Genomic DNA, 24,049 nt, shown 5'->3' with positions numbered 1-24,049 from the left:
ATCTTCTGCTGTGATGGTGGCACTTTTGGATTGGTTTAGGGTAGAGACAGACGGTCTAACATAGATGATAGGTATTGGGAAATTATTGTAAATAAAGTACACATAGTTTTTAGTATCAAAAAGTAACACCACCCCAAGGGCAGTTAGTGTGCCATGAACCGACCTGCCAGACAGACCTCTGCAGGTCCAAAAGAGAATGTATTAGATAACAGAGAAAATAAACCACCTTGAGAACCAGAGTTGAGGAATCTCAACTTCTTCAAGCGCAGGGCTGGGAAAAAGGACTCTTTAATACCTCAGGAGCCATTTCAGCAAAGACAAACCCGAGACACACGTACTGTGTATGTACCTTAAAAGCACTCAGATGGCCTGTGTTACTCTGAACTTGTGGGTTAATTGTAGCAGCTGGGAAAAGAATGGTAACAACCACAGTCAGCAACTTCTGGAGATAATTTTAATATCAAATGCATTGGCATTCTCATAGTACATATGTAAGAAATCTAAAAAGGCAATCCTTTTGTGTTATAAAATCAATTTAGAAAATTGCATACATTATTTTGCTTTTAAATATCTATAAACCAGTCAATCTAAAAAAGAACCAATTGCTTGGTGATAAAATCTAACTTTACCATAAGGAAAACCCCAAATTGTTTTTCATAAGGGAACACTGAAAACATTATTCAATTAAGAAAGGTGTAGAGAAAGGGAACACATTTCTGCATTGTATCTTTTGTTTTACAATAAATACACAGATTATTCTTGTAAGTAATGCTGGTGTTGTGATTTAGCTGCTGAAAGACACAACTCTGGGATGGGAGGAAAAGATGTAGGGAGGCAGGGAAAGAAGGGGTAGTGCCAAACTACAGAATTAAACTAGAAACAAAGACAAAAAACATACAGTCATTGCACAAGGCTAATCACAGCTATACAGAAGGTAACTGTGCTCAGCAAATTGTTTTAAAATTCTCTCCCCCACAGAAAGAATGCTTTCTGGTTTGAAAAACAAATAAGGGGTGTGACAGTGTTCACAGGGGTTCTTGGATAAGGCAAGAGATGAGAATGTTGACTCCCATGTTCAGAAGGCTTATTATTTTACGATATATATATATATTACATTATAACTATACTAAAAAGAAATAGAAGGAAAGGTTTCCTCAGAAGCCAGCTAAGAATAGAATAGAAAAGAATGATAACAAAGGTTTGTGTCTTGGACAAAGAGTCCAAGCTATCTGGTCTGTGGTTGGCCATTAATTGTAAACATTCAAAATGGCCCAATCACAGACACACCTGATGCATTCCACAGCAGCAGATAACCATTGTTAACATTTTGTTTCTGAGGCCTCAGCTTCTCAGAAGAGAGAAAATCCTAAGAAAAGATTTTCACAAAAAGATGTCTGCGACAAAGGGGGAGTGGAGGGGTGTTGGATGACTGTACAGAACCTAAAATAATAACTGGATTTTCAGGAAGCCAGGTTTCAGAGTTGTCTTGAGGGAAGGGGCCCTGAGAATTCTGCAATGACAAAAATGCTTGCATCTTTGGGTTGCCCTCAATTTTTATTTTAACTCTCTGTTGTATTTAAGAGATAGCTTTAAGAGCTCTGGTTTTGTAGACTTTTTTATGACACAAGTGGTTTTGTTGGTTATCTGACACACAGTCCTTCTAAAGGGTAAGATGACACTTCAGTGAGGTTACAGTGGGGAACAGGAGAAAGCATCCTTTTAGAACAGTCACCTTCTAACGTGCAGTGAGTACAGAAAAAGTGCACACATCAAAATGTGATCACTGTTCAAGGAAAAGCTACATCAATACAAATTAAGACAATGATGAACTTGTCCGAGTTTATCAAATCAAGTCTGAGTTCAAACACTCAATATTCAGTCATCTTTACTCAACCCTCCTAAACAAGGTAAAAATCCTGTTTGTCTTATATGCAAATCCCATATCTTAATGACCTTATTTTTCAGTAAAACGCCTCAGACTTTTGAGGCTGTTAGGCCACAGACTGCTTGCCTTGCTAATGCAGGTGATGCCTTAAGATTTGCAGGAATTATTCCCCAAAATCAGGTGAACAGCATTAAAAATCTACTGCCTACACATACTGTATTGGTATCTACTTTGAGAGCAAGTTTGCTTCTAAAATCTGATAAGAAAAAAAAAAAACCTTAAAAGAAAACACACTCCCAACTTTGAAGTATTTCAACAGTCACTCTCAAACAAATGTCTTCCCCTTGTGGAAACACACTTTTATGAAAATGCTAGGAAGGGGGGAAATAATTTTTTTTTAAAAATCATCAAAACTCATGAGCCTCAAATCCTGGCAGAATTTTCTGAAACATGCAGATTACTTCTGTATATAATCAGAAACAAAACAAAAAAATACATCTCTAAAGAGAGTCAACATTAAATCCTTAAAGTAAAAAAATACATAGTATTCATTCTATCTGTATCAGCTGCAAATCAAGAGACATAATACAAGATCCAGATCCTGTCTTCAGGCCTGACTGCTACATGACCATCTGTTGTGTTGTGTCTGTAAAAGTTGGACTGTTCTGTTCCCCCTATCATGCAATGGTTCTGCCCTGGTTCTCCCTTCCCTCCTTTATGCTGCCAGTTATCCCAACTCCTCCCCAGTTGCCTTGGAGATTAATGTACCCTATCTCAAATCCCTCCCCGGTGCCCTGTCCGTCACTCGGCGCTCCCACCCTTCTCTCTAGAACTCTCCAGAAACTTCCAGCTAGAGCATCGAGTGATTGGCTCAGGGGCTGGGACTCCACCCTCAAGTTATCCCCATTGGGATTTTCCTAAGGCAATCTTTTGTATCCCACTCCCCTCTGAAACCCTATTCGTCCAAGGACTGACTCCTCCCTTGTTTCCCTCCCTCCTTATAAGCCGCTGCAACTTCTCCCTCTTCCTCTTTGGCCATCGGTTCCCCTGGGACCCAATAAACCTGGATTCACCACAGCTGGAGAGCGCTCTATTCTTATTTCTGCTGACTGTAGCCATAAGCCAAGCCATGTCTTACCACAAGGTCACGCTGCTGTCATAGCACAGAGCGTTTGCCTTAGGTGCTGTCCTGAACCACGGAGATTGGGATAGTGCCCCTGTATTGCTAGCGGTGCTGGATAGCTAGCCGGGACGTCCCAGAAGGACAATCAGTCTTTCTCCAGCTGGACCGCTTCAACCATCCCTGTTTATATAGAATTAAAAAGAACAGGCTCCAAAAGACAAAAGTATTTTTACATCCTTGAGACATACCTGTAAGCAGCTTTCATATTCCAAGAACCAACTAGCAATTCATATGCATTAGCTTTAACTTATCATATTTACATTCTTATCTACAACCTTCTCCTTTCCCCCTTCCAGCATCTTTAGACCACACAACACCAGTGAAAAAAAGAAACTTTAAATAAATACATGCTGAGCAAAAAGTACTCCTTGTGCCTTTTTTTTCTTCTTCTCTGCAAGACAGGAAGAGACCAAAGTAAGCAGAGTTCCAGTTATTTTATACAGCAGTATCCTTTGCCAGGACTGCCTTATTAGATTTATTAGCTGCTGCTGCCACTCTGCTGTTGAAAGTGCAGTTGCAAGATCAGGTCTCGAATTTCTTCTCTTTTGTTTCTGATCAGCTGACGAGGGAACCAATTCTCCAGATGCAGTGGTTGTTCAAAATTAACTATGGGATTCTGGTAAGAGAAAAAGGAATATTTATGGTATGAATTTCCTAACACAAGCTTCAGAAAGGATTTCAAACCCTTCCACTGCTGCTGAGATTAAGGAGGCTCAAACAAGTTTCCATACAAGACTGCCAGCCCTTAAAATCAAATTGCAGTTCCTTCATCATAATCACACATATATGTGTCCTTGCCAAAAGGTACTCATGGTAAACACCAAACAGGTTATCATCACTTCTCTTACAGATTCATCAGTATTAACTCATATTAAAGGCAGATTTCATGTATTTTGACAAATATATAGCAACTGTAGCAAACTATAGCAAAAAATCAATCTCATGTGGTTGAGAATCCTGAGATTTTGCTATCTCAAGCATGTGGTTTTTTTGTTGTAAGCAGGTCTTCTGACAGGACAACAAAAAGTAAGAATACTGATAACAGTTTTAGCAGGACATGAGAAGGGGAGAATTTGGAACAAAAGAGAATAGCAAAATGAAATAGATGAAAGCTGCTGGCAGATTTGGTAGTTAATACTACAATATCACATCTGATTTGCCTAAACCAATTTCTTTTCTTCTTTCCCTCTTCAGTCTTTTGCCATGCTTATATTTTACCTCCTCCTTCCTTTGAATAAAGTAATATATGATAAATTGAAACAGTAAACTTAAGAACACATAATGATTTGCAGTCTATGAGTCTTTAGGACAATTTACAAAGACCTTGTCTCAAACCTTGCTTCTTCAAGAAGAACAAGACCCCCTTGTTAGAGAATGGGCAGTTCAAAATCTTTGGTAAGTAATTTCATTTTCCCCCTACACAAGAGCTCAACCCATCTATTAGAGAACCACAGAATGGTTGGGGATTGAAGGAACTTCTGGAGTTTTGTATCCCCTGCCAGACCTTCCTGGCTTCCAGCAGAGCACCTCTCCTCATTGGGTCACCTGTCACTCAGGTCAGGAACTCTCCAGGAGGCTGTCAGGTTAAAGTCACCCCAAGGGTCCAGGGTCTGTGACTATGAAGCTGCTTTTACCTGTCCAAAGGGGCCTCGTGCACTTGTTCTTGATCAGGTGGCTGACAGCAGATGCCCACTGCTATGTCACCCATGGTGCTCTGCTCTCAGAACCTCTCAGATAGCTCCTCATCCAGCCCTAGGCATAGATCCATGCATTCCAGCTGACCCACATGAAGGACAACTCTACCTCCTTGTGGTCTGTGCCTGTGCTTTCCAAAGAGCCCATATCCATCCACAGCACTCCTGCTATGGATGTACATCCCACATGATGCATCCAATAACATCCCCATGACCTGGACAAGATCACAGCCTGCAACTGCACACAGAGCTCCAATCTCCCCACCCTCCCCCAGTGGGTGTACCTGTGTACAGGTGCTTTGGAATGGCAATCTGATCTGTTCTCCTACAGCAGAGAAGCCTGTCTGAGGCTCAAGGACTCACACAAGGCTCTGCATGCACGGGAATCTCAGGAGAATACAACCACATGCATCAAGCATCAAACAAGAAGAAGCCATTCAAAGGACAGAGCAAAGGGCAGTGTGCTGATCAGGGGGAGGAAGTCTTGGGGACACCCTAAAAAATAGTGCCTGAAGCCCAGGATCTGCAGATATTTAAATGTATGTGCTGGAAAAGAAAAAGAGGCTCCCTTAGCTCTACACATTCCCTTTTAACAATTTCCCCTCTCCCTCTCTCTATAGAAACTGACTCTACAGAAACAGACCACTCAAAGGCCAATGCACAAGCTGACAGTTTTAGATACTGCAAGAAGAGATTCAAAGATACTTCTGTAACATCTGTAGGGCAGCAGTGCATACACTAATGGGTTCCAAATACATGCAAGTAGTCAGGGATACTGCATGTGTCAATAGAAAAGCAACACTTAACTACAAGGTCAGAAACATTTGAGGATAGACACATATGAGACACCAGACAGAAAGACCCTTGCCATTACTTAAGAATGGGTTTCATCTCCTCTTTCTCAAATTGTTTTGACACTTTTGACACTTAACAGCTTTTTTGTGTCTGGCTATTTTGCTCAGAAAATGGGTTTTTGTGGTTTAAGATAATTTGGGGGAAAGGGCAATTAGTTGGCATTTGTACCTGGAAGAAGCTTTCCACATACTGCAGCAAATAGACCCCACAATCACTGCTGTTATCTTGTTTAGGCACTCTGGGACATAGGTCAATCATTGTTGATTTACTGAATTCCCGATGTGTTTTTCGTTTTGCTTCCCATTCCACTTCAAGGTACCTACAAAAGAAAGTAAACAGTGGAAATACTTGAGGAATAACTCCCAAGCTCAGTGCCTTTTGGGACACTACTTAACATTGCTCCAAATATCCAATATTCTATTGCACTCAGAGGCATTTCTACATAATAGGCAATATACAAAACATAATGGGCAATACACAAAACCAATATGCATGATATAATTTCAAATCAGCTATTTGTGCAGAGTTTCTATAAGCAATTAGGATACCTGGACATTTTTATACCTTAATTAAAGGAATAATTTTCTAATTAAAACCCCCTTAAACCTCACTTTACAAAAAACTTCAGTAACAATTCCACCAATAAAACCCTTGCAATCCCAACAATGCACAAGGTATTTAAAGACTTGATGAAAACCTTTGGAAAGCTTTTCTATAGTGATTAGAATTTGTTTGTTATCAGGTTTTCTATTGTTCTCATGCTTCAGTAGCAACTCACTGACTCCACATTCAGGGTTGGCTGCTGATTTTAGGGATGGGATGGAAAACTTAAGGGTCTGGTTTTCAAAGGCAGTAGTTACCTATATTCTTCTCCTGGATTTAGTTAGACTTACAAAGTCTAAGGGCTTCTGAAAAGCAAAAATAAGGTCTGACTTAAGAGAATAAATATATGCATTAAGTCAGGTGTTTGATTTCAAACACATGTGTTTGAAATCAACACACACGTTTGTGTTGGATTTCTAGAAGTCCCAAGTCCTTGCAGTCATGAGAATAAAAATACATACAGATCACTTAAGCAGCTTTGGGAGGAAATGGCAACTGTGAAAAGGCACCAAATATGAAATAATTCAAAGATGAAGACATTTCAGTGAAGCACACTTTCTAGAAACTGCAAGAACCTATGACTGTAGACTTTCTAATTGGTTTGTTTGAGCCTGACAACTGCCCAAAACACAACAAAAATCAATTCAGGGAAAAGAAGATGCCATAGAATACCTGCATCAATTTCCTTAAACTTCTGCTTCCAGGGTGTAACTGGAAATTGAAGGAATAAGAGGTTTGCTTCCCAAACTCCCCTTATCTCACAGCTCCATGGGTCTCCCATTGTTTTCTGACTTTTTGTGACATCTCTCTAAACTCCAAGAAACCACACTCTGGAATTTCAAGCTCAGGAGTAGCTCAAAGAATAGTGCACTAAAATAATACATCCCACAGAGATTTTATCAATAAATAAAAGAATAGAAGTTGCTATTTCATTCTTTCTCCCAAGACACATGGCAGGGAGATCTCTCTATTTAGGGAAAAGATGGTTTCACAAAAATTTCTAAATCTCATCTAAACTTTACATAGCATTTTGAAGAATTTACTTTTACAAGAAGGTGGTGCTATTTAGTTTACAGATTTTTGTAACTTTCAGTGACAGGAATAGCTCAGAGAACACAAAGAACAATTGCATTTATCTTCAGATATTTAACAATTTTTTTAAGTTGTTGATAGACATTAAAATCATCAGGAGTGTGTAAAAGTACTGAAAGTTTTTATTACATTCTTCCAATACTGACATACTTATGACATACAAAATTGGATATATTTTTACATTTTTCAAAAGAAATACTATCCCACTATAACTCTACTGACACATCAAGCTTTTAGATAGCTTCAGTCTAGTTTCTGCATTTTTGTACATAGGAACATATCTAACACTAATTCTGTTAGTGTCATCAAAAATTGAACATCAGTCCCCTAGAAAATTATTGTTCAGATTTCAAAGTATTCATTTTAAGTGTTTTTCTACCCATAAAAACACCTTCAGTTGCTAGACTAGACGGGATAAATCCTCCCCCCACAAAAACAACATCAGCAAAAACCTCTCTATTTTTTTTTCTCCACTCTCCACTTTACAGTTTTTGCATCATATGTGGGTTGCAAAACATAGAAAAACTTTTCATGGAAGTGTCTGTATTATAATAAGTGTTTCTTTAGTCATGACTCTTCATGGATTTTCCTTTAGCATTAGAAATATACACCTTTCTAGACAAAAATACTTTGTATATAAAAATATGACCAGCAGCATCTATTACTAAAAGATAGAAACTGTAGTTACTTACTCTCTCAACACCTGAACAGTTTTCTGCACAGAACATGCTTTCAGGGAATCTAAGATGAGTATACAAGGCCTGTACACAACAAAAACAGAAACAAGTCATTGCAGTATTTCATCACCAACACCCCTGAAGGAAGTATTTTGTTTGCATACAGCCTACCCAAAAATATCAATATTTCAACCAATGTGGTAAAAATTGAGAAGCACCTACAGCTGTGGTTTTATAACAATACCTGAATTACAACAGAATTCCATAATTTAATGTTACAATATCAGAAAGAAAACAGAAACATACCTTTTACAAATCTGGTTTTTGGAATTACTTAGGGAGATCTGAGACAAAGAAAAAATAAAAATAAATCTTAAAAAGCCAACATCAATCATAAACTCTAAGATCTTCATAAATTTAAAGTTAGAGAAGGTCTCATTTCAGAAAAGTAGAAACTGATAAATTAATTTTAAAAACAGCTGAAATCACAGCAGAGCAAATAGATAAGCACAGGAGGATGCTAATTCAAAATGCATTGCACATGCTGCAGGCTAGACAAACATCAATAACTACTGCAAAAATGATGATGCAATATCCCTTGGTCAAGTCTCACAACCTTCAGAAATTCAGTAATATATTTTCTCTGCCAATACAAAAAGGCACTTACTTTAGAAATAGCTGAATATAGAACTGAAGCAGAAGCAGCAATTTCATTGCGTCCTAGTACAAAAGAACAAATAAAAATAATTTAAGAAAATAATGCCTAAGCAAGGTATTTTTATTTTCAAGTTCATGATTATTAGTATTCAAATACATTCAAATATGCAAGTAACAAAACAATTTTTAAACCAATTTTTAACATTCCCTTCTGAATCCTAAAATAGCAGTTACCAAAGGTCTTCCCTCCTGATAAAATTCTTACTGAGATCAAAATTTCCAATCACTCCTGATTTTCCATGTTTCTTCTCCAGTATTTTCCAGAGTTGCAGAAATCTTGCAGCCCTTACTATGCATGGGTACATAAAAACATACTACATTGGTCTGGAAATTTTAGAAATCATCTTTCATATAATTTCCCTCCTCCAAGGACTAAGACACCTAGAACTGTTCATGGCTCAACATAACTTTCTCCTAGATTACATACCTTTAGAGAATAAACTTCTGTTACCATCCCCCTCCTCTTCATCCCTGCAGAGCACTGACCCAGCTCTGGTGCTCTCACTCTGTGGCTCCAGGGGAGACTGCCGAGGCCGGGGGGACAGTGAATTCTGCTGGGGACACTCCTCATACACAGCTTCTTCCAACCAAGGAAAACAGATAACTGCCATGTACCAATGAGACCTGCACCCAGCAGTGGGGAGAGGGAGGAAAAGATGTCAGAATTCTGAACATTTGGTTCTGAAAAGGTTATGAAAAGCTTTAATAATATTGAGAGCTCATGGACAACTGTTCTGTGACACACAACCATCATTGCCATGTTCTTTTCATGGCTTCTCATACTAATCCTCTCCCTCATTTTTTACTTTGCATTGTGGCATAACAGCAAAAATAAGTATCAATTCCTTTAAAAACCCCAAGAAACCCACCACAGCAATTTATCAATTTGAGCACCCATTCCACACTTCAACTAAAATCCAAAATAAAAAAACACTAATAATCAGTAATGGTGATCCCAGTTTTGAATATAGCTGAAGATGTGGCACCCTTCACGGATGTTTTCCATTATGCACCTTTCAATGATGATTAAATTTTACAGGAGTTTCCATGTACAGGTCGGTTATTTAACCAGGCCAAGGCACAGATTATGGAAGTTCTACTTTTATCTATTGACACTATGAGTTGCTGTGATTTCTTTATAGAAATATTGCTGAAGTGCACAGGAATCACCATAATGACACACAAATTATTCTGAAAAATACCTAACAGTAATTTTCAGTAAAACAAATACCAAAGGTACAAAGTTGACAGCTGAATAAGCATTTTATCTTTTGAACAGTTTTCAAAAATTACTCCTTCCACTTGTATTACTTCTTCAAAATCTAATCTATCATGGGCAATGATCAGCCATAAAATTTTACCACCACAACTGAAATCTTTAAATGGCAGAAAATGTGTTGAAAACATAGACTTACTCCTCATTCACAGGCACAAAAATATAATCTTTATTGAAGATATTTATATGGCGAGTCCATGTTCTTACTCTTCTGTGTCTTCTCTGTGCTGCTCTGAAAAAAAATGACAATTGTTGTTTGGCTTTGTTCCTTTCACTTAAGGCAAGGCATAGGGATTAGCACTCCTATATCTCCTCCCCCGTCCCTCAATGGGTTTTCCATTTCTTCTAGAAATTTCCTAGACAGGTTAAAAATAAATCAGCACACCATTGAGCACAAGTGACTAATGAGCCATTTCTGAACCATTTTAAGCTCTTCTTGAAAAAAAAAAACCCACAATCATTCATAGATTTGAATGGATTTCTTGCAATTATTGTTTACTGCACTAAATGCAAAAACCTCATCTAAATACCAGTCAGTGTAAAAACAGATCTATAATTTAAAATGTCCACTAATTAAGCTTCACAAAAGGCTTCTGAAGGCCTATCTAAACAACTGTTTTTGAAGGGAAAAAGCTAAATGCCCTGCACAGGGTCATGCAGCACACCTGCAGCAAACACAGAGGTGAAACACATGCCTTCCAGTCCTGAGATTTAAATGCTGCACCACACTTCATTTCCAGCTCTACAGAAAAAGCATGAGGACAAATATGAGGAGAACAAGAAAAACAGAGAAGATATTTAAGTTTGGATTTTCAGCCTAGTTTGCACAAGTTGAAATAGAAACTAACATTTCACAGAACTTTGCTCCAATATGAAAGTATAATTCACTCTACTCAGCAGACATCCTTATCATTGTGATTCCATCCTCATCTTTGATTAAGAAACACAACTTCAGAGTAGTAGGAACTGGAGAAAATGAGTAAGGAGTGGAAAACCAGGCTGGTGTAGGGCTCTGCATGGGCCAGCTTTAAGTAAAGATTTGCTGTAAGCTTCCTCTGCTACATGACTGTAGCAGCACTGGGAACTTCAAAGGGAAGGCCTGTTTATAACTTGGGAAAGCACCTATAAAAGCAACTTTCTCAATCCAGTGCCCGAGCTGTGTGAGCAAAGTGAAGCAAAGGGTCTTTAAGTAGCCACATCTGTTGGGATTCATTTAATTTACAACAGTAAATAGCCAGGATTTTCACTAGCCATTTATAAAAAAAAAAAAAAACAAAAAAAACCCCAAACACTGAAACAAACTAACATCCCAAACCATCTGCAGTCACCAGGTATCTAAGCCCAAACACAAAACTAGAATTTCCAAAGCTATCTCCTTGTCCAGAAAAGCCACAGTCCTTGAAATATGATAAACTAAGAGTGCCATTCCTGTTGCTCCAGAAGATTATGGACAGTCCAGCCTTGTAAAAGGAATCAGATCAAGGCACAACAGCATTCTTATAATGGATAATTTTGTCCTCACTTCAGAACATTCAAAGTCAGAAGACAGTAAAATCATGGAAGATGTTCTTTCAAACACAGATACATGAATTTTCAAGACATCTTTGAGAATATTACAGAAGTCTCACTTTTCTTCCCTTCAACACAGCTTTCACCCAGCAGTGACTGTCCCCTAAACAAGATGGCACACACACCTCTCTGTGCAGCTGGCCTTGTTTGCCAGAAGAATGAAAAATCTGGGGACTTCAGGGATAACAGAAGAAAAAAAATAATCACTTCAGAGAGAAACAAAAAAGCCTTCAATAAACTGAATGATGATGCTTATTGATCTCTCTAACAACCTGGATGGTTTTAGTGAGGTGGGTGTCATTCTCTTCTCCCAGGTAACAAGAAACAGGACAAGGGCCAACAGGCTCAAGTTGTGCCAGGGAATGTTTAGATTGGATATTAGGAAGATTTCTTCACCAAAATGTTTTCTAAGGACTGCAACAGGCTGCCCATGGAAGTGGCTGAGTCACCAGGCCTGGGGGTATTTAAAAGACACGTAGATGTGGCATTTGGGGTCATGGTTTAGTGATGGACTTGGTAGTGCTGGGTAATAATTGCTGGACTCAATCTTAGAGGTCTTTTCCAACCTAATAGATTCTGTGGCTCTGTGAAAAAAGAATGAATGTTGGTGGCTTTGCTCTCAAACATCACTGTTGGGAAGAAACTGGAAGTGAGTTAAGAATGCTTCTACCCTTTAGGCAGTTAGCAGGAAACATAACATGATACAGGGTTCCTGGGCTGCTAAAAATATCCTTTTGGGAGACTCTCCAATCCAGTGAGCTCATGTGTTAAAAAACAAATGTGTAAGCTTGGTGTGCAATAAAATTTTCTTACTAAAACTTTGGTCAATAAATTTTTACCAATATGTAAAATGAAATTCACAGTAAATATAAAAATATTATTAGTAACATAATTTCTTTAAATTATGCATGTCTTGCAAAACTGTGGATTTATGATAAAAATATTAAGTAAATAATTGCCTGAAGTAAATATTCAGGAAAAGTTGGAGAAAGGTGATAACATTTTCATTCATATTCAGTATGAAACACATTGATTTTAAGGAAAAACACCAGTATGTTTAAATTGTAAGTTACAATATTTAATCACTAATCTCTTGGAAAACACCAAAAACTATTTTATGTGCTGATTAGTAGATGATCTCCAAAACTTCAAAGTGGCACCAATAGATAGATTGCTTCTGGTCATAATGGCATCTGTAATGAACTTACGAAACTTTGACATCCCCCTCCGAGTTTTTTTCTGTCCTTGTCAGGCACTTGTAGAAGAAACTGCTAAAAATGTGTGTACGGTCAGCAACATGTTTTGGTGCCTTCTCCAATAACAGATACCTACCAAAGAAGAAACCAAAATTATTAAATGGTTTTTCTAGAAAGTACTGTTACTCCTAAAAAAAAAGGGCAGTTATTCTAATGACTTGTCATATTCAGGTTATGCTTAAAATCAGTTGCCTTCACAGCCAGTAATCACACCAGACTTTTCTATTTTAACTATTCACATCATCAGAGTATGTAACAGCCAAGCGCCTACTAAGAATGCAGTTATTTTTTGTCCCTGATTTTTTTCTCCAGTACTCAGACTTCTGACTTTATTTTGAAAGTTAGGTACCTAGCCCTTACAATTAAGAGAGACTTGAAAACCTAACCAAGTATAAACCTATGGAATGCTATACTTGTGCATATTCAAAAAGCATGGAACAGGTCAGTTAAATTGTCCATTTCACTTTTGCAGGTTATGCATGTGAAAGCTAAGTACCTATTGCTTCACTGCTGATAATTTTATAATAAACATCACCTTGAGAGTTTATTCTGTCAGTCTAGAAAGCAAAAGCCCTCATAATTGCAGTTATCCTACACAAGGTACCTCCAGCTTCACTTGATGAATTGGGCAACACAGTCATACATGACATTGCTTGCAAAAGAATAAAAACAGAATGTGGGAAGTCTTAACAAATTATAAAAGCAGAGGGATTTCTATAACAATCGCATTAAGTCATTTTATTTAAATCTTCCATTTCTGTTGAGAAGCTACAACTATTCAGAAGACCATGATGCATTATTTAGTTCTAGTTTAGAGCAAAATAGGAAGGGCTTTGCTGTAAAACCCCATTGAAACAATGTTACACACTTCCTTTTCCTATCTTCTAGACAAGTCTTCCTATTACTCACAGTTCTTACACCCATCTGGATGCCAAGTGAAATGCAATTCCTGCTGACAAGCTTCAAAAGAACCAGAATTCTTCTTAGACCTATGTCAGCAGCGTGAAAATAAAACACAGCTTTAGGGACTGGTGGATACAAGGCCAGTTCTTGAAAAATTGCTTTCACAAGCAACTTTAGCAGGAGGGCTTGGAGTAGCTAAGCCAAGCACAACCTCCTCAAGCTGTGTTCCTTTCTGCAGATCAGCATCAGAAGAATACCTGAAATTGCACAGCATAGCAGGGGATGCTCCACTTCATGCAAACTTAGTAAATAAAACACTACTACAGACCCCCTACTTTTTTCAACTGCCTACATGGCACTTTCTCTTCTGTAAGGTCACCAAGAAGCTTTTTTCCTCCTGTTATTCTGTCTGGATTTTATCACAGCCCTTCAGAGGGACAAAACCAATGAAATTAAAACAAATGAAACTGCTAAGAACAAAAAATCTTTTTTAAAAAGTCCAATGTCCAATTCATCACATTGTTACTTCTGAAATTGTTGTACTTAGTGACCAACATTTCCAGTACATTCAAGTCCACAACATGCCCCAGAGAGTGTGAAGGATACAAGAAAGGCTGAGATGACTTACTTAAGATAGAAATCAATGATGACATCATTGAGAAACTCTCCATATTCTAAGCACTCTAGGTCTTCTCTTGTGACTCCCAGTCCTCCTTTTGCAGGTGGGGGTGGATAAACAATTAAACTAGAAAACAAATTGTATCATATAACAGTGACAAACTGTTTTATGTGACATTGCTGTGAATTTGGCTGTCTTATATGCAGAAGATTTTCTAGAAAACCTGAGGAAAGCAGTAGTTCTAAAAACTTTACCATTTTCTCCTCCAATATTTAGGTGTTACAAAAAAAATATCACCCCAAAGCACCCTGAAATTTTGATAAAAACTTCTGAAAGCAGACTATTTTCTGCCTTCATCCTGTTTTTCTATTTTTGATCAAAGTATTTGAAAAATCGCTATACAAAATGTGAAGAAATACTAGAGGACAAATGGTTATAAAAAGATTGAGTGTGACAGAACAGTAAAAGAACACTTTGTTCAGATTTTATAAAAAGCTGGCTTAAATTAGTAAGTTTTGCTAAGATAGACTTAAATGGATACTGACAGAACCCGTGAGATCCCCACTCTCTCTGTTGATGCACTCATGATATGACCTTGTAGTCATAGAGCAGATTTGCTCAAATTTCATGCTATAACACATCCATAATGTCTTTTAACAGGTAACTACACTGATATTTGCTGATATTTTCAATTTGAAGAGTGACTTTCATACAACACTTTCAAATTACCTAGAGAATGGCAGATAAGTAAGGGCTTTTATTCCAGTAATTAATTTATTCAAATTCTTGTATTCTCCCTTTCTCATTCATATGAAATACACTTACTTCTTAACTGCTCCCATTTCTCTTACTTCTTTCCATTCTTCATTCAGTGAAGAGGACAAAGAGATACAATAGCAGCCACTATTCTGCTTATTTGCAAGAGCATAACTGGGCCTGATCACTTTTAGCTTTGATTCCTACCAGAAAAACACAAACAATTGTAAAAAGCATTATACAGCTTGATACATAAAACACAAGACACAAAATCCAAGCCTAAAAACCACAGGAGTACCCTGCATCACTGAAGAGGATTCTTGCTGGAGATCCATAGTATAAACTTTGATATTTGGGCAAACATGCCACTGTTCAGACAAATAAAAAGTTATGAATATTTTAAAAATAATGACAGATCTTAGTTCATAATAATCTCTCTAAAACTATTCAAGTATTATTTAGCCAAGTGAACCAGGAATGGTTTTGGAGAAGAAACATAAAAGAATGGAGACAAGTGTCAGACTGTCTTTCCAGGATCTGTATATGCCTGGAAGATTTGAAAATCTAGTCCTTGAAGAATTTGCCTAAAAACAATACATATTTGAGCTGGCTGGCTTCCTTTTAAAGTCCCCAATTTCATGGACCTTGCAGATTGATCTGCGATCTCTTGGCTTTTTACTGGTGCCAACAAAGATATGTAATTTCTGTGTGACAATGACGTGGGGCTGGGTTTAGACAGTTCCTCAAGAGATTAAACCAAGACAACACATTAACTTGTACAGACTCATCTCCCCAGCAGTCTGAGGAATAATTCAGCATTTTCAAGCTGTGGAGTACATCTAAAGGTGTCTGGAGGGCCACCTACACAGCTCCTGCTCTGCTGCACTTCCAGTTCAACCAAAAAAAATGGTTCCATTACTCATTATTTGATTAACTTCCTGCTTGCTGCCCTAGAGACACCACAAGGGCAGAACACCCCTGTGGTTCCAAATTTACACAACCATGAACAGATCTAAAGCACTGGTACTTGCCACTTACTGATGAGGTCTATAGACTATCCCTCTATGAGCACAATCTAGCAGACTGCAAATTTTGGAGTAATCCTGACTGGGATTTTTGATATGAATTATGGAAGAAGGCTGACCTAAAATTTACTCAAATGTATGAATGCCAAGCAGTGGTAATGAATAAAGCAGCAGCTATCCACTTACCTGAATTACAGGCTCATGAGCATCTGAGGTATTCTCTTTTGGCAGGCATTGCTTTAGTAGATCCTTATTGCAACTCACAAAAGAGCTTTCATCAGGAGAAAGATCCTTAAACAAGGGTAATGCTTGTTTCAAAGACAAAAACTCAGCAAGATCTGGTGCTCTGTTCCTCTTGCTGACACCTGTAATCAGTTCAGTCAGCCTCTCTTCTTCCCATTCTGTGAGTGGCTGAGACATTTCCAAAAATACAAATTCATTGGATTTGGCTGGAAAAGGGAGAGAATGGATAATATTAACTATTAGATTAAATGATAGAAACTTTTCTGAACACCCACAAAGGAACTAAGAGAGACAATGGCAAGAGGGGAAGCCCAAACAATGCCCTGCCAGGTTCATCACAGGAGCCATCAGCCTGCAGAAGTCCCACTTTCACAGCCCAGAGGAGCACAGCAAAATGGCAGGTAAGAACCCAAATTACAGGCTGAGCAAGAGACAGACAATCAGGGCTGTCCCAGAGCTGTCCCAGGAGAGTCTCAGCCCAAGGGTCCAGACCCAAAACCCATCACCATAAGTCAGTGCCAGAGCACTTTTTGGACTGAAAGGGGGTTGCTGCTGGGGTGTACAGCACACATGATGGGATGCAGGGGAAGAGTATTCTGGGATTGCACAGGAATCCCAAAGGATTGTTTAAGGAAAGACCTAAAGGCAGCAAAGAGGGACATTCAGGTAATTTAAGGAAGAAGCAGTATGGGCAAAGAAAAGGTTAAGGGCATAAGAAGGACCAGTCACATTTAAACACTTTGCTGGTCAGTGCACTTGACTGGCCATACCATGAGCATAGACCAGCATAGACCAGCACAGCCTGTCCTGTCTTCCTATTCAAGTCCTTTCTAACTCTCCTGGCTGAGAAACTACTCTGACCCCTCTCAGGCTGTCAGATGCACCACAATACATTTTCCAAATATACTTGCAGCAGAGCGGAACCATAGTAACCATTTCCACAATCTACAAAACCACGACTGATTTTTTCAACAAGTCTCTAAAAACACTTCAAAACAGTCACATTACTATGTAAAACTAAAAGGTGTAAAACAATCAAACAGAAATTTAATAAAAATTCCTCATGGTTTCTCCAACAAGAATGTAACTAGTGCAAATAAACGTAATATTAAAAGATGCCTTGCATCTTCATACTCACATCACATTCATTTCACTGGGAACTGTATCTACAAAAGGTACCAGTACCTTCAATAAACTTGCATCAACTAAAGGGAGCTCTCTGCTAAAATTTTATTCAGTATTTTGCTCCAAACTACTTGTACTCCTTATGTAAAGCTGCCATTACTCATCACTTTTCTTCATAAAGGAGGTGACTATTAAATGTCACACAGACAATGGTGACATCCTATTTTACGTAAGCAAAATCGTTGCATCTATGAAAATAACCTTGTATGGTTGTGCCACTCTGAATGTGTGAGCCAAAGTTTTACTCTATGTTTTACAGAGCATGCTCTATTTTTTTTTACAGATCTTCATGCTGGAAAACCAAATACAAGGAGTCAATAATACCCAAAGATTAAACAGCCCATTTGGCCTTTTGTGGAAATTTTCTCCAATAATAACCAATGGCTCACTGCAGTCTTGTCAAAGGTCAAGTCAATCTTTACTTGCCAAGCCTTTTGTATAGCACAGACAATATTCAAGAGTAAGGATATTTAACACATCCATATATTTTAAAGGGAAAGATGCTTTGTACTCAAGTCTAGTTTCAGAAGGCCTTCTGACAGAGACTACGATTAAATTGCTTTGATGTCTTTTTATTAAGCAGCAGTAGTTTATTAAGTAGCAGCAATTTTGAATCACATAATATTAGGGTTTTTTCTTCCATATAAAAGTACAGTGAAGCACTTTAGAAATGCAGAAGTAACCACCTTATCTACACTGGTACAGCCTCACCTTGAGTACATGTATGCAATTCTAGGCATCACAATATAAAAATGACATTAAGCTATTAGAGAGCATCCAGAGGAGGGCTGCAAAGATGGTAAAGGGTCTTGAGGGGAAGTCCTACCAGAAGCAGCTGAGATCACTTGGCTTGTTCAGCCTGCAGAAGGGGAAACAGGGGAGACCTCATTGCAGTTACAACTCCCTTATGTGAGGAAGAGGAGGGGCAGACACTGATCTCTTCTCTGTGGTGACCAGGGACAGGACCCACAGGAATGGCCTGAAGTTGTACCAGGGGAGGGTTGGATATTAGAAAAAAGCTCTTCGCCCATAGGATGGCTGGGCTCTGGAACAGGCTCCCCTGGGAAGTGGTCTGAGCACCATCCTGACAGAGTTCAAGGAGCATTTTGACAATGCTGTCAGGCACATGGTATGATTCCTGGGGATGGCGCTGTGCAGGGACAGGAGCTGGACTCAATGTCCTTCCAACTCAGTGTATTTTCTCATTCTGTGATCTTTAAAACACTATAGGCTTTCCTCTGCATTCAAAAAACACAGCTGTAAAACAACCACGTTACTGACATGACCTTTTCATTGCACTTAAGGAAAACAATTACTCACATGGCTGGCTGGTAACTGACTTTCCCATCTGGGTTTCAATCTTTTCTACATAATCCACAGACAACCAAAGAAAAATAATTGTTGAAGAACAGCCACCACCACTTTTCCACCAGCCAAGTCTTCTCAGATCCAGTGTATCCAGTGTAAGCTGAATGTTCTTAAGAGACACTGTAGAAAACAGAATTCAAAAAAAACATACTTTTAACAGCCACAGATAGAGTAATACATGTCACACTAATTACATGCTGAGAGGTATGACTGGAGTGTATTAACACAATATTTATAGATTTTATTCCTTGCATTACATTATATACTGAGAATTCAATATTTAAGTCAGCTACATCAAGCTGTGTAAAACAAAGCTATCAAACTGTAACACAAAAAATCTAAACACCTGCATGCAGGATTCTTCCTGGAAAAAAAAATTGGGTTTTTTGTCAAAATAACCACAGTTAATGCCTACAACTATGGAAAAAATACTGCAAATCATTAATTCCCATTTGCTTTAAGTCAAGTCAACTTAAAACTGCTCATTAACCTTTTCCTACCACACATCATCTTGGAAAATCAACTGAATGCAAATCCATCATTTTATTTCTTAGCTTTAGTCTACTCATAATTTTTTGTAAACCTAAGGATCTATAATGCTAATTTGAAAAGTTCAACATTTCACCTCAAAAATATGCATAGTCATATCTACTACAGTTCAACACCTAAAATATGCAGGAATATGGGAGGCATGCCATTAAAACTACAAATTCACCTTAAAAGTACAAGCTGCTAAGTTGTTAATGCCTACACTATAGACACCTAAACTTTTATTTACTGAAAAACATAAAAAATTAAAAACTAATATCTTTGTGAAAGATTATAAATTATTGATAACAGAAATACACTTAGTGTTTTAGTGCAATACTATAAAGATGCAAGTAAGAAAAGGCTAAAGAAAATTCTCTTACCCTGAAATGGGATCACAATATTTTTCAGTGTAAACTGAAATAAAATTTAAAAAAAAATAAATTAGCTTGCATTTTACAAAATTATTAAAACAATATATGTATTTTTAAACATCTGCACATCTTTCCTTACACTGAAATAAACTGAAAAGAATATAATAGAATCATTCAGTTTGTAAAACACCATAAAGCTAAAGTCAAATATGCATTGTGAAGTTTGAGACTTCACATTGCCTATATCACCTAAAAAAACATTCTTAAAGGCATTGCAGAACCTAAATGACAGCAAGTAACTTTCAGAGATGAAAGGCACTGAGAAATAAGCACCAAGTTGCAAACTGCCTATAGGCTCCTTAAAAAGAAAAGATGATCACTTGGGACAGAAGGAGGTAAAGCAACATATGAGAAGCTGTCAGATTCACTGCTTGCAGTAAGGGCACGAGAGAAGTGGTTCAACTTTATGCTGCTATTTCTTTACACTAATCTTTTGAATTAAAGGCCTCTAAAGATTCCACTTGCACTGCTGCTACATTAAAGAGACTTTGCTAAATGAAAAATGCTTTATGGTCACTTTGACAAAAGGTTATACATATTAACATATTTCCCCTGTGGCACCACAGTAGGCACAAAGTTGTGTTTCCCAAGGAAAATTTCTACTTAAGAGCATTGATCATAAATTTATTTCAACTCATCCTTCAAATTATTAATTTAGAAAATTTCCATGAAATGTTTTTGTAACTGCTGTTTTGTGAGATGCTGAAATTGTTATTACAATCCAAGATTTCACAATGTCTTACTGAAGGCAAAAGATATGTAGGTTCAAACATCTTTTTCAGTTGCAATATACAGAATGAACCTGGTCAAAGACTGGTTGAAACTCCTGGAGCTGGTGCTCCACTTAAAGAACACCTTCATTTATGTTTCTACACCCTGTGAGTAGCTTATTGGCTACACACTAAAGCTTTTAGTATTGTTTTTATGCTCTCTGAAGCCACAAAGCAAGCAATTTTCTGTTTAAAAGGAAAGAGCATAGTATATATCTGAACTCTGATCATTATGGATTACTTTATTAGAACACAACTAATATTTCTGAGTAAAGTAATTGGTCTTTATTTTAAGTGATATTAATTGGCCATTAATTAGGCCCTTGTTTTCTGTTAGAATTCATTAAAAACTTCCTCAGTATGACTTGTGTTCCAGTACAGCATTTATACAGAACCTTTACACATGAAAACTCTGGCCACAGCAAATCACAGTCAGCTTTTCCACTGACAGCAATCCAAATGCACAAGGCCACATATTCCATTGTTTAGCCAAAGGAATTTAATGCAACAGTAATAAAAGCTCTGTGCTTCTACACTAAGTACCAATGACTTTGTTCAACCAGAAATTTAATTTTTAAATATTCACAAAATAGCATAATAGAACAACTTACCCTAGCAGGACCGGTTGATAAACACTTAAATTTCCCAATGTGTAGTCTATCAAATTCAACATTCAAAGCCAGGTTTGTCTGCTTTTTAGGTGTGCTTCTAGAAGGTAACCTGAGAGGATATTTATCTTCAACTGACTCTGTTAAAAACTGGAAAAAATTTGTATTTGTTAGATATGCCCCTCTTGTAACTTCAGGAATACCCTTCTTCATGGTTGTAAGAATTGACTCCCAAAGCCAGCTTCCACATTAAAAAATAATTTTAAAAAGCTCCAAGTGTTATTACATTCATTACTGACAATTTCCTTAAGGGTCTAACAGTACCTTGCTTCACCTCCATTACCAAGACACGATCTCTCATTTGGTTCCAAATTAGTAAAAACTCAAACAACAGAGCAACAGCTCTGCTTCACAGCAGACCTTCAGGATCCAATTCAGTGCTTATGACTGAATTGATTCACCTGTGAGAAGAGGCAGCAATGGCTCTTCTGACTTGTTTCAGGATTACACAGATAACCCATATCCAGGTCAAAGCAAGCAGCCAAAGACTAATCAAGTCCAAAATAGGGCAAACAACCTTTATGGCTACTTTTAAATTCAAGTTCTACAGCTAGCCCAACAGGAAGGGGAACTTCACTTTATCTCTGCCTGCTGTCAACAAAGATCCTGAACTTCTCTAAGCCCTGAATTAGAACAGAGGATTGAATGACAAAAAATCTATGATCACCGTAGAACAGTGTGTGGAAACAAATTCTTCCACAGATGTATCTTTATCATGTCTGTTTCTGCCTCAGGTTACTATTTGATCTTCCTGTTTTCTGAAATTAAATATTTCCAAATGTTTATTATCAAAATAGGAAATACATTGTGTGTAGCAAAAATACCCAAGAGAACCAGAGGAATTTCAGAACCAGAGAAATTCTTTGAAGACTGTCCAGTATTCTATCTGTGAAATAAATTTCTGCAGCTTCTGCTTGTGGCTGGGACAATAATAAACAATAATTTTCTATAACAAACATTACAGAAATAAATTGGCATAACAATACATCAGCCAAAAACTGGACTACCTGCTCTGTGTGACTTTTTGTCTTGTCTTCTAATTGCTTAGCTGAGAAACAGAAGTCAGACTGTGTTTCTTTATTTTCAGTGATATTATCCTTCATCAGCTCTGTGCATTGTGGTTCAGAAGGTCCATCTTCATCATCACTGGAAAGGATAACTAAAAAGGAAAAAAAGTATACGTATACTACAAAGTACAGGCTTGTGAATATTTCATTCCTTGTGGATTTCAGACAAGTAAAGAATTCTGACTTGCAGTACATGATATCAAAGTACACTGCTCAAACCAGTAAAGATCTGCATGAATGGAACTGTATGCAACAAGTAGTGCTCTGTATCTTTACAAACACCTTTTGTACCAGGTCCTCAAAATTATTTGGCTATTAAATGAAATGGACACAGCACAGCTGCTTCAAAGAGAGAGTAATTTTTCTCAGTTTTAGCATCATTAAAAAGTAAAAGCTGGGTTTTTCCATAGCCACAAAATCAGCTGGAAAAAGAGGATTGGAATTCAAGAATCTTGCTGTCCATCCTGTTTCTCAGATACAAGATTCTGACACTAGGCACTGTTCTCTAACCTGCACAATGCATTAAAAACAGGATGGCTTCAGTCTTGTGTTCCCTCTGTCTCAACTAGCCAGTTATGCTCGAGTTTAGCAGCTAAGTGTACCACCAGGAATTGTCACCAGCACAGACACAGTACATACTTGGGTCAATGGAAACAAGGTGCTGATTACCCCTGCAGATTCTGTTCCGCAGCTTGCTCAGGTACTCTGATTTGTCCAGCTTTAATTTCCTGATGGTACCAGCTTGTGGGGAAAGCACATCCCCACTGGTGGCAGAAAGCTGTTTCTTTGACACATTTCTGGAAGGAGACTCTGAGGCAGAGTCCTCTGTGTGGCAGTGAGCAGGCCTTAAGTGGTTGTGGGTGGAAGTGTCTTTAGCATCTCTCTCTGCTGGACAGTCTGGCACCAGAATAGGATTAGATCTGTGGTCTTGTCCATCCTCACAGGGTATTCTGCAGCCAGGAGACTGAGCTGAACTCAAACTTTTCTTTTCCTAGAAACAGGATTCATCAGAGACAGGATGTAAGTTTATCAATTGACATTTCTAGATGGTTCAGATCAGTAATCACTCATATTAGCTATGTGATAGAAAAAATAATTATAGCTTAACACAGTGACATTGAATGCTCAATTCAGGATAATTTCTCCCCCCTCATATTCCAAAGAGCATTATTACAATCTTTTAAAAGGCTACAGTGACCCCTATTCAAACTGAACAAGGAACTATTTCTGATTTTTAGCAGCTCTGTCAGTGTCAGACATGGAGAGGCCAATAATCTGTGCTTTCCTTACTTTCCAAAAGTGTGACTTGGAAACTGGGTTTTACAGGTTTGATAACTGCCTGTCTCTGTAGGGTTTAAATCAGAAGGCTACAGAGATGTCTTTATTGTTTATATTCAAATGCTTGAATATAAATCCACTTTGTACTTGACTGATTCCCTCAGTCTTATTTGTTGGTTTTTTTTTCAAATCCTAAGGATGGGTAAGAACAAAACTTCAGGGAAAAGTACAATAGACTAAGGAGGAAACAAAAAGATGACATCTGCAAGATTTCAATAACCTTAGGTATATTTGGCAGTTTTGCTGTTAATGCCCCTAATTAGTCCCAAATTCTAGATTATCTGTGAAAGAATCTTCACTTAAGAAGCTAGATGCCTTATTTTCAAAATTGTTTGAAT

The 24,049-nt window shown here is 37.8% G+C and overlaps 1 protein-coding gene across 11 annotated transcripts in view; it reads right to left on the bottom strand.

The window, feature by feature from the left end:
• Positions 1-440: 440 nt before the first annotated feature.
• SENP7 (SUMO specific peptidase 7) overlaps positions 441-24,049 on the bottom strand; it is a 41,244-nt gene continuing 17,635 nt past the window's right edge. For 10 of the 11 annotated variants that reach the window (XM_071433532.1, XM_071433527.1, XM_071433530.1 and 7 more), the window contains 16 exons: positions 23,013-23,364; positions 22,314-22,465; positions 21,250-21,396; positions 19,818-19,851; positions 18,859-19,026; positions 16,297-16,559; positions 15,155-15,288; positions 14,339-14,455; positions 12,760-12,879; positions 10,122-10,214; positions 9,134-9,330; positions 8,657-8,709; positions 8,296-8,333; positions 8,005-8,073; positions 5,786-5,936; positions 441-3,684 (listed from right to left, as the gene is read on the bottom strand). In XM_071433532.1, the coding sequence (XP_071289633.1) occupies positions 3,547-3,684; positions 5,786-5,936; positions 8,005-8,073; positions 8,296-8,333; positions 8,657-8,709; positions 9,134-9,330; positions 10,122-10,214; positions 12,760-12,879; positions 14,339-14,455; positions 15,155-15,288; positions 16,297-16,559; positions 18,859-19,026; positions 19,818-19,851; positions 21,250-21,396; positions 22,314-22,465; positions 23,013-23,364 (2,226 nt within the window). In that variant the 3' untranslated portion in view covers positions 441-3,546. The remainder of the gene's footprint in view (positions 3,685-5,785; positions 5,937-8,004; positions 8,074-8,295; positions 8,334-8,656; positions 8,710-9,133; positions 9,331-10,121; positions 10,215-12,759; positions 12,880-14,338; positions 14,456-15,154; positions 15,289-16,296; positions 16,560-18,858; positions 19,027-19,817; positions 19,852-21,249; positions 21,397-22,313; positions 22,466-23,012; positions 23,365-24,049) is intronic. The other variant, XM_071433526.1, reaches the window with a different exon arrangement.

Source organism: Agelaius tricolor, unplaced genomic scaffold (assembly GCF_023055355.1).
Source record: "Agelaius tricolor isolate 1412-34295 unplaced genomic scaffold, bAgeTri1.0.p SCAF_9, whole genome shotgun sequence".
In the NCBI taxonomy this organism is placed as follows: Eukaryota; Metazoa; Chordata; class Aves; order Passeriformes; family Icteridae; genus Agelaius; species Agelaius tricolor.
This window is presented reverse-complemented; position numbering and strand designations above follow the sequence as displayed.